The 9,904-nt window shown below is 49.5% G+C and overlaps 1 protein-coding gene across 1 annotated transcript; it reads right to left on the reverse strand.

Moving 5' to 3' along the window:
• MRPS15 (mitochondrial ribosomal protein S15) lies at positions 1-9,660 on the reverse strand. The gene is made up of 8 exons (XM_025389990.1): positions 9,385-9,660; positions 9,042-9,086; positions 7,319-7,394; positions 6,503-6,551; positions 5,933-6,017; positions 2,974-3,032; positions 870-1,061; positions 1-605 (listed from the first exon to the last, which is right to left on the reverse strand). Exons 1-8 carry the CDS (start codon positions 9,500-9,502, stop codon positions 468-470), a joined length of 762 nt encoding a protein of 253 aa, XP_025245775.1. The 5' UTR covers positions 9,503-9,660; the 3' UTR covers positions 1-467.
• Between the last annotated feature and the right edge of the window lie 244 nt (positions 9,661-9,904).

Here is a 9,904-nt window from a genome sequence, read left to right on the forward strand (position 1 = left end):
TTCAGCTTACCTTTCAAGGTTTATTTCTCATTCTCCCCGTTCTCTGAATACAGCATGTCTCTCTAGACTTCCTTGCCTTTGTACTTGCAATTCCTTCTGCCCAGGAGGCCTTCCCTTTCTGTCTCTATATAGTGAACTCCTACTCATCCTTTAGGACCCAGTCCAGAAGGCAGCTCCTACAGCAGTTCTTCCCACCCAGCCGGCCACACTTCCATTTTGCTGTCACGTGCTCTGTCTTGCCTCACTGACACACGTCACCTGGATGACAGGTACTTGTTCGTATGAGTATGTGGGAAGCATGTCATGAGTGTGTGTCCTCTGGTGGGTGAGGCAGGGACTCTGCCTCAGACAACTCTGGGATCTCAGAGCTGAATGAAAGAATAAATTCCTCCTCCTCCTCAGGCCAAAAAGAGCCCCATCATCTCTCCTATCATTCTTCAAGACAGACAGAAATGATTAAACAGAATTTATTGGCTGTCTTTGAGTGTCTCTGGTCCAGTGTTGGCAGGGCTGTCTGGGCTCCTCTGCTTTGCTTGTTTTTGGGCTGCTGCTGCAGCCTTTAAGGCTCTTTTTTCCTTCTTCAGCTTTTGAGTCTCCTGGAAAACCTGGGGGTGAAAAGGGGCAGAAAAAGACCTTGTAATCCTGTGCAAAACCTCAGACTTGGAACAGGTGGGGTGGGAACTATCTCCCCCAGATGGTAACCCCAGCCTTTCTCCATGGGGTTGGTGGCCTCCTGTGACCTCCCTGGATCCATTCCAGGGCCTGGGACCAGTTCCATGCCTCTAACAGAAACAGATGACCCCTCCCGTCTGCTTCCTCCATCCCAGTTCCTGAGTGGGGCCAAGCAAAGCAGCAATTCTGACTCATACCCGAATGCACAGAGCCTTCTTGGTCACGAATCGGCGGTGGGCTCTTCGGTAATACAGAGGGGGGAAGGTGTACTCAATCCCCAGCTCCCTGCAGATCTTCTCAAAGACATCATAGTTGGTGTTACGGAGGTTTTTGAGCATCTTTTTCCTCTGGTCAATGCTCATCAGCAGATAGCGTTTGTGGGCTTTGTCCTGTAAGAGATTCGCATTACTTTTAGTATTATATAAGTGTTACTATTGTTTACATTAACAAACAATGGTCATTTTATCATTTCATTGAAATTTCTCAGTAATCTTATGCAAATATTAATGCAATTCTGAGGGAGGTATTGTCATGTTATTCCCATTTTACAGATGAGAAAACAAAGGTTTAAAGATGTGATCTGATTCACAAAAGGTCCTTAGAACTGTGAGTGCTGAGATAGGGTCTTGAATCTCTACCTATTGGTCTGACTTCAAATCTCATGCTCTTTCTCCTACACCACCCACTCCGACTCTCCACAGCTTAGCAAACTGTCAGCTGGGGTAGAGGAGGGAAGGCCTTGTGCTCTTCCTGGAAATGCCTACCCACAGCTGGCTGCTGCCCTGTGAAGGACTTCTGCAACAGGACTGCTGTTCCACACCCCAAATAAGCGAAACTGTGATCTCTAAGAAGCAGGCTCCAGGGAACACTGAAGTGCCAGGCATGGTGCTGGACTAGTCTGTATTCACAATCATGTGTTTATTAAAAATAACAGCATTGGCCGGGCGTGGTGGCTCAGGCCTGTAATCCCAGCACTTTGGGAGGTGAGGCAGGTGGATCACGAGGTCAGGAGATTGAGACCATCCTGGCTAACACGGTGAAACCCCGTCTCTACAAAAAATTAGCCGGGCGTGGTGGTGGGCGCCTGTACTTCCAGCTACTCAGGAGGTTGAGGCAGGAGAATGGCATGAAGCCGGGAGGCGGAGCTTGCAGTGAGCCAAGATGGCACCACTGCACTCCAACCTGGGCGGCAGAGTGAGACTCTTTTTTTTTGAGGTCTCAAAAAAAAAAAAAGAAAAAAAAAAAAAGAAAAAGAAAAAAGAAAAAGAAAATAACAACATTTGCCTAATTACAGCAGCTTTGTGCCAGACACTGTGCTGAGATATGGTATAATGGTTAAGAATATGGCTGGGGACGGTGGCTCACGCCTGTAATCCCAGCACTTTGGGAGGCTGAGGCGGGCAAATCATGAGGTCAGGAGATCGGGACTATTCTGGCTAACAGGTGAAACTCTATCTCTACTAACAATACAAAAAATTAGCTGGGCGTGGTAGCACGTGCCTGTAGTCCCAGCTACTCAGGAGGCTGAGACAGGAGAATTGCTTGAACCTGGGAGGCGGAGGTTGCAGTGAGCCGAGATCGCACCACTACACTCCAGCCTGGGTGACAGAGCGCGGCTCCGTCTCAAAAAAAAAGAATATGAGCCTCGGAGCAAAACTGCCTTGTTTCAAGGTCTCAGCACATCACCTCCCAGCGGGTCTACCTTGAGGAATAACTTAATCACTCCATGACTAGATTATTCCTCATTAAGACGGGAAAGAAAGACAGTCATGAGAGTCAAAGAAGAAGATGCATGCATGTGAAGTATTTAGCACAGGGCCTAAAGACTTTATATGCATCACATTGGCTATTACTATTATTTCACATAATCCTTGCAATCCTGTGAGAAGGTATTCGTATGATCTCCATCTTACTGAAAAGAGAACTGAGGCTGAGACCTGGCTAACATCACACAGCTAGTTAAGTGCAAGTGGCAGAGCTGGGATTTGAACCCAGGGCAATCTGACTCCATTCGTGCATTCAACAAATATTTACTGAGCACTCAGCATGTGCCAGACATACTGAACATGCTCTAAAGTTTGTGTTCTTAACCCCTGGTGACACTGAGCATGGTCTTGTAAGGCTCCAAGTCCTCTGAAGGCAAGAGGGAAGCATTTTTCCCACAGGAGCTGAGGGGTGGGCACTCTGGTGCTACAGCCCACTGGCTTCTAAGCCTCCTTCTCTGGACCCAGAGCCCTTCCCCTCCAGACCCCTTTCCCCCAGGCTGCTGCTGTTTAACTGCGAATGACGCCCAGAGTTTACCTTTCGATGTTTCTGCATGTGTTCTTCATAACTGCGGATCTTGACGGACAAGGCAACAACTGAAACCACAAACCACAGAGGATGAGAGTTGGGCACAAAGGAAGGAAGGGCCCAGGCCTGGGTTACGTTTTAAGAACTCAAGGAATAACAATCACCAATGCTCTGTACAGCTCTCTATAAATCCCAAAGCACTCTGAATTTCAAGATTTCAAAGGCTTATCTTAGATGTTACCTTTCCTTTAAAAAGCAAAATCCAAGGAAGGGACATCCCTTAATATTATAAAGATATCATCCAAAAATCATAGCAAATAGCATTTTTTTTTTTTTTTTTGAGATGGAGTCTCGCTGTGTTGCCCAGGCTGGAGTGCAGTGGTGCGATCTCGACTCACTGCAACCTCTGCCTCTCAGGTTTAGGCGATTTTCTTGCCTCAGCCTCCAGAGCAGCTGAGATTACAGGCGCCCGCCACCAGGCATGGCTAACTTTTGTATTTTTGGTAGAGACGGGGTTTCACCATGTTGGCCAGGCTGGTCTCAACTCCTGAATTCAAGTGATCCACCTGCCTCGGCCTCCCAAAGTGATGGGATTACAGGTGTGCACCACCATGCCCAGCTGCAAACAGCATTCTTAATGGTAAGACTAGCCATTCAATTAAGGAATTAGACTAGGATACAATGCTATCATGGTTAACAATTCAACATTGTTCTAGAGGTCCAAGCCAATGCAGTAAAGTACTTTGGCACAAATAAGATTCTAAAACTGTCACAGGTCTACTTCTTGCCTCTCCCCTTCCTGCTGCCACCTTTATCTCCATGCTTTGACTAATGAATTTTCAGAATTATCAGCTCCCACTTGTCTCTCAAGAACCCAGGATATCCTTCGTTCAGGCATTCTCTTGTTTAATTTACCCCCTGTACTGCAAAGATGGGAGCAAAAGCAGAAGCTGGCCCCAAAAGAGGCTGCACGACAGCAGGCCCTTCCCAGTACACATATTGAGTTCTGGGAGCACTGCAGAAAGTGCAGTGGGAACCCTGACTCTGACCACATGGCTCCATCACAGCAACTTAGGTGTAGAGTAGAATAACACAGAAAGATGGGCCTTGGTTCCTGAGGGGTTCTCTAGAGCAGACACTATGCTAGAAGCAACTGGCATTCAGAAAACTGACTATTAATGGAAAGGCAGAAGTGACACCTGTGGGCTTGGTGTGGTGGTCATGCCTATAATCCCAGCACTTCGGGAGGCTGACGTGGGTGAACTGCTTGAGCTCAGGAGTTTGAGATAAGCCTGGGCAATATGGGGAAATCCTGTCTCTACCAAAATCATAAAAATTAGCTTGACATGGTCGTGCACGTCTTTGGTCCCAGCTACTCGGGAGCCTGAGGTAGGAGAATTGCTGAGCCCCAGAAGTCGAGCTGTAGTGAGCCATGCTCATGCCTGCCACTGCACTCCAGCCTGAGTGACAGAGCGAGACCCAGACTCAAAAACAAAAAAAAGAATCAAAACCTGGGCTTAAAAGAAGACCCCAGTAACCACCTTGCCAGTCCAGGCCATTTGTTCCTGCCAACCTGGGGATTTCAGTAGTGATAATGCAGAAACAGGTGAGGAAAGATAAGCACGCCTTTTGTGGCCGAGCTGGTCCCTAGCCCAGGGCTTCAGCAGGGCAAGGGAGGCTGAAACTCATCTTCTCAAAAGGGGCTTTGGAGGACCCTGGAGTCCAGTTCTCAGTGGGGTTTTAGTATCCAAGATGAACTCACCAGACTTTAATCCCTGGCACAGGAAGAAGAAAAGAATGAAGGCAGGAGGGTGGAAGAGGAGGAGGTGGCTATAATATAGGCCAATAGCAAAGGAAAGAAAGTGGGCAGACCCTCTGCAGGTCCACTAGTCTACCTCAGTGGGCAATGAAGAGAAACTGCACCCAACGAGAGAGGGAAGTGGTGGCGCTTTTCACTCACATCTAATGAGGACTACTGCCAGTTCCAGCCTGAACCAAAGTAGGAACATTATTCCCTTGGGAATGCAAAATGGTGTCTGTCTGGCACATGAGGGTTCAGTAAATGTTAGTCTTACTATTATTTTTTTATATTTTTGAGACTGAGTCTCGCTCTGTTGCCCAGGCTGGAGTGCGGTGGTGAGATCTCGGCTCACTGCAAGCTCCACCTCCTGGATTCATGCCATTCTCCTCCTTCAGCCTCCTGGGTAGCTGGGACTACAGGCGCCCCCCACCATGCCTGGCTAATTTTTTGTATTTTTTTTGTTTTGTTTTTAAATTTTATTTATATATTTGTTTATTTATTTGAGATGGAGTCTTGCTCTGTCGCCCAGGCTGGAGTGCAGTGGTGTGATCTTGGCTCACTGCAAGCTCCACCTCCTGGGTTCAGGCCATTCTCCTGCTTCAGCCTCCTGAGTAGCTGGGACTACAGGTACCCGCCACAGTGCCTGGCTAATTTTTTGTATTTTTAGTAGAGACGGGGTTTCACCATATTAGCCAGGATGGTATTGATCTCCTGACCTCATGATCCGCTCGCCTTGGCCTCCCAAAGTGCTGGGATTAAAGGCGTGAGCCACCACGCCCAGTCTAGTCTTACTATTATCATACATCGTGAGCTTTAGTTTCCAAGGTGTGTTTACATCCCCTGGCTGCCTCTCACAGTGCTGCCATGAGGTGGGTAACATTACCTCTGCTCTGCTCTCCCTTATTCCCCCATTTCCAGATGAGGAAGCAGGTGCTCCAAGAGAGGGTTGGTGACTTACGCAAGCTCACACAGAGGTACAAGGTCCAACTGGGCATTGACTCCAGCATCAGAGCTTGGGATACAGGGTCCAGTTTTCATTGCCCTAGGTCCTTCATATCTCTCCCTTTCCCAAGCCCATGTGCATGTGCTTGTGGACAAGAGCCCTAGATCAGGTCCCAGCTAGCAGGCTTCCCTACACCCCCCACTCCCCAAGGGTCCCCGACCAACTTCGAGCCTCCAGGGATCTGGTGTCCTCCGGGTTTGCATCAATCTTCTTCATCAACTGTTCTCGCTTCATTTTTAGCATCTCCTTCTGTTGAAGAGACAGAGAAAATTTGTGGAGTCTCCCACCCTCTAAGAACTAGCCCTCTTCCCCTCAAGGACCCTGGCTACAGTTATAGCAACTAGGGCCATAAGGCTCAGGGCCTGACTTCACTCTGCTCACTGTGGCCTTGACCAACCACATGGCTGTCCACATCCAGGTGAGCCCAAAGCCAAAGCCACTGACAGGGGAAATGACTTGTTGCATGAATGTCCCCAAAGCTTGCTCATTCATTCATTCATTCATTCATTCATTCACTAAGCACCTGTTTGTCAGGTGCTAGGGGTATGGTGGGGGAACAAAAGTGTCCCTGCCCTGAAGATGCTGTGTCTAGGGATATTGACAAGTGGACACAGAATGACAATGGGCTAAGTGCTGTGACTGGAGAAGCATGAGATGGGGGGTGCTAACCAGGGTAGGAGGGAGTCCCAGAGGAGAAGACTGCGGGAGACTGAGGCTTGGCAGAGGCTGCTCACCTTGTTGGCCATTTCCAAAGACAAGAGTCTTTTCACGACATCATCAACCCTGTGGAAAAACCACAGCAATGAGACAGACATAGGAAGGAGACGGGGAGAGGAAAGCAATGCTGGTTCATTTTAGTTTGAAAAGCAAAGATGATTGAAAAATTCCTTCTGTAGCAAATGAATCTCCCTGGAGGTGGGGAGCCATTTCCCAGAAATTAAAAGTCAGTGTGGATCTGGCTTGCTGGGCTGAAAACTATAGAAATTGGGGCTGTCAGCTCGACTGTTTCGGTCTCATCATAGGGAGGCCAAGGAGAGGATTTCCATTTTAGCTACAACATGGTTCGATCTGTTTTGAGACATTTCAAGTTAAATTGCACAGTGGGAGGGACTGACGAGCTCCCACCACACTGGACAGGAGCTGAGCAGAGGGCCTCTGGCTTTGGTGTCAGTCAGCCCTGGATTCAAACTCTAGCTCTGCCCCTTAGAACTGTATGACACCGGGCAGCTTGAAAATTTATAAAATGGAGACATACAGCTTTTGTGAGGAACAAGAGAAGAGATTTCTACAAAGACCTGTGAAGTATGTTAGCTCTTTGGAATCTAGTGGTACAGGGTGTTCATCTAGAGTACAAAAAAACCCCCAAGTAGCCGAGCTTCATGAGTGCCATCTGCCTTGCTGACCACCCACCCTCACCACACCTGGGCCCCTGCCTCCTTCTAGATCAAGCTTCAGCTACAGCAAGCCAAGTCTCAAAGCCACTGTCTTTCCCACTCCCCACAATCCTCCCAGGGCCCCCTGCCTCCTCTACTAGGTTTCTTCCTGCTTACTTCTCCATTCCAGGGACATTCTGGTAGTCTTTGAGCAGTGTAGAAGGAGGTGGGTCATCATTCTGCCCAGGCTGGGCTGTCAAGTAAATATGGGGATAGAAAACACCCAGAGTCAACTCTCGCTGCCCACCCTCCCAGACCTGGCTCTTCTCACCCACTCTCCAACTCCAGAAGGGACATCCAGGGTCTCAAGCAAAGCACTGCATATCTCTGGGCTCAGCTTCTCCTCTGCAAACTCTGTGGGCACCTGCTTTGATATTTCATGCTGGGAGTAGGTGGCTTTTCCCAAGACCCTACACTGTGCCTGCACCTTTCACACACCTATCTGGCTCTGCAGTTCTCAGATCCCCCACTAGGATGGGTCCTCCTGTGGACAGGACAGAGTTTGACTCCTTTGGAATCCACCATAGTCTGACCCATGGCTCAGCCTAGACTAGGCACTCAGCAAACACTTGCTGGCTGACTGCATGAATGAATTAAGGGGGTTGAGGAAAGGCAGCTAGCTGTATGATGCCTGAAATGTAAGCACCAGGTAGAGATCACAGGAGAACCTCAGTCTGGGTGTGTGCACCCCTGCTATCCCTTGGAGATGAGAAAGAGGCATAGGGTGGATGGACTTATCCTCTCCAGTCAGACCCTGCTATGCAAATAACATTAACGGGCCTCTTCTGTCTGTAACAGCTCAAGTTGGTTCTGATAGGGAGGCAGAAAAAAAAATTATATCACAAACATATTAATAGCAATAAATTCTACTTATTTTATTTTTTATAGAGACTGGGTCGTGCTATGTTGCTCAGGCTGGTCTTGAACTTCTGGCCTCAAGTGATCCTCCAGCCTTGGCCTCCCAAAATGTTGGGGCCATGTCCAGCCAATAATTTCTTTTTCTTTTTTTGTTTTTTGAGATGGAGTCTCGCTCTGTCACCCAGGGTGGAGTGCAGTGGCCTGGTCGGCTCACTGCAACCTCCACCTCCCAGGTTCAAGCGATTCTCCTGCCTCAGCCTCCTGAGTAGCTGGGATTACAGGCGCGCGCTACCACACTCGGCTTTTTTTTTTTTTTTTTTTTTTTTTGTATTTTTAGAAGAGAGGAGGTTTCACCATGTTGGCCAGGCTGGTCTCGAACTCCTGAACTCAAGTGATCCACCCACCTCGGCCTCCCAAAGTGTTGAGATTACAGGCGTAAGCCACCGCATCCGGCCCCGGATAATAAATTCTAATATATACTACTAATATGTTTAATTGAGCACAGTGTTAAGGATGCTTTTCATGTATTATCGCCGAATCCTAACAATCCTTGCAAATGGATACTTTCACACTCATTTTAGAACTAAGAATCAGAAAGAGGAAGTACCTCTCCCCATATCATTTACCTAATAAGAAGGATCTTAACTACTACACATACTGAGTTGCAATGGGAAACTACATCCTGCATCTCAGAAGCGCAGACACAAAGTGCCATACTCTAGGTAGGCCTGGGTGGTGCCAGCCATGCACTCCCTCTGGCAAGCTCATTTTCACTCATTCACCTGCTCCCGCCCTTAACACCTCTTCTCTCTATACAGGCAGCAGGCCTAGGGCTTTGTATAAGGTAGACGTGGAGGCTTTTGCTCAGGACCTCTGGCTCACCCCATCTAGTGGCTCTAACTCGCCACATCGGTCCCCTTACCCACCCCAGCCTTCCAGGAGGTCTCTCTTCCGCCCCAAGTCCCACCTCAGGAACTCCTACCTGGGGTCTGGATGACATATCCGCGCGCGGCCTGGAGGAGGAGACCTACGCAGAAAAGAGAAGGCTGAGGCCCAGCTCCGTAAATAGTCCACCCTCAATTCCTTTCTGGGCCTCTCGCATTGTCCGTCCGCCACGGTTTATGGGCTTCTGAGCCTAACCGCTGCCCCATTTCTTCCCTACCCCTTCCTTGTCTCTCACACCTTGTTTCACCTCTTGCGCAACCACCGCCCTTTCCCCCTTATCCTGACCGCTGTACATCTCCCCTACTCCTGTCCTTCCTTATTCCCTATCGCTGCCGAACCCTGTTTCCCTACGCCCGCCGTCCCATTTCTCAGCTCCTCACTTCGAGGCTGCAGGCCCCGCTGGTTGAAAGGAAACCTGGCGCTCCCACCACCCGGCAGCCCGAGGACTGGCGCCTGGGTCCGAATCAAACTCAGCGCCCTCCACGCGACCCTGAGCATGATGACCTCTAACCCCCGCGGGGCCCGCGCTGCAGCCGTCGTTCCCTTTGCGGCGCGGGCCGGGTTACATGGGCGCCGCCATGCTGGCCCAGGCTCGATCAATGGAGGCAGTTGCAACACCGGAGCAGACGAAGACCGAGAGAATGGATTGGCCGGCGGGACTCTGATGACGCGACACACGGGGTGGAGCTCAGAGACCGGGTTCCCGCTACGCGTGATCGCGCCGTGATGGTTGTGTGCCCACGTTTAGCAGTGTGCTGGGGTGCTGTATAAATTCTAAAATGCCACTTTTTGGAGGGCATCCATCCCGTCCTTAATCTCTCAGTACATTCCTGGCCCTCGGGCCGGGGTTATTGTGGGAGTTCCATGGCGCCTGCGGTAGCCTTCTACCCCCAACCCAAT

The sequence above is a fragment of the Theropithecus gelada genome, chromosome 1, assembly GCF_003255815.1.
Source record: "Theropithecus gelada isolate Dixy chromosome 1, Tgel_1.0, whole genome shotgun sequence".
In the NCBI taxonomy this organism is placed as follows: domain Eukaryota; kingdom Metazoa; phylum Chordata; class Mammalia; order Primates; family Cercopithecidae; genus Theropithecus; species Theropithecus gelada.

Excerpts from the sequence above, each read along its gene's own strand:
- MRPS15 (XM_025389990.1), bottom strand. The coding sequence starts at position 9,502 with ATGCTCAGGGTCGCGTGGAGGGCGCTGAGTTTGATTCGGACCCAGGCG. Across the intron at positions 7,395-9,041 it reads ATATGTCATCCAGACCCCAG|CCCAGCCTGGGCAGAATGAT; the intron begins GTAGGAGTTCCT and ends TTTACTTGACAG. Across the intron at positions 6,552-7,318 it reads AATGTCCCTGGAATGGAGAA|GGTTGATGATGTCGTGAAAA; the intron begins GTAAGCAGGAAG and ends GTTTTTCCACAG.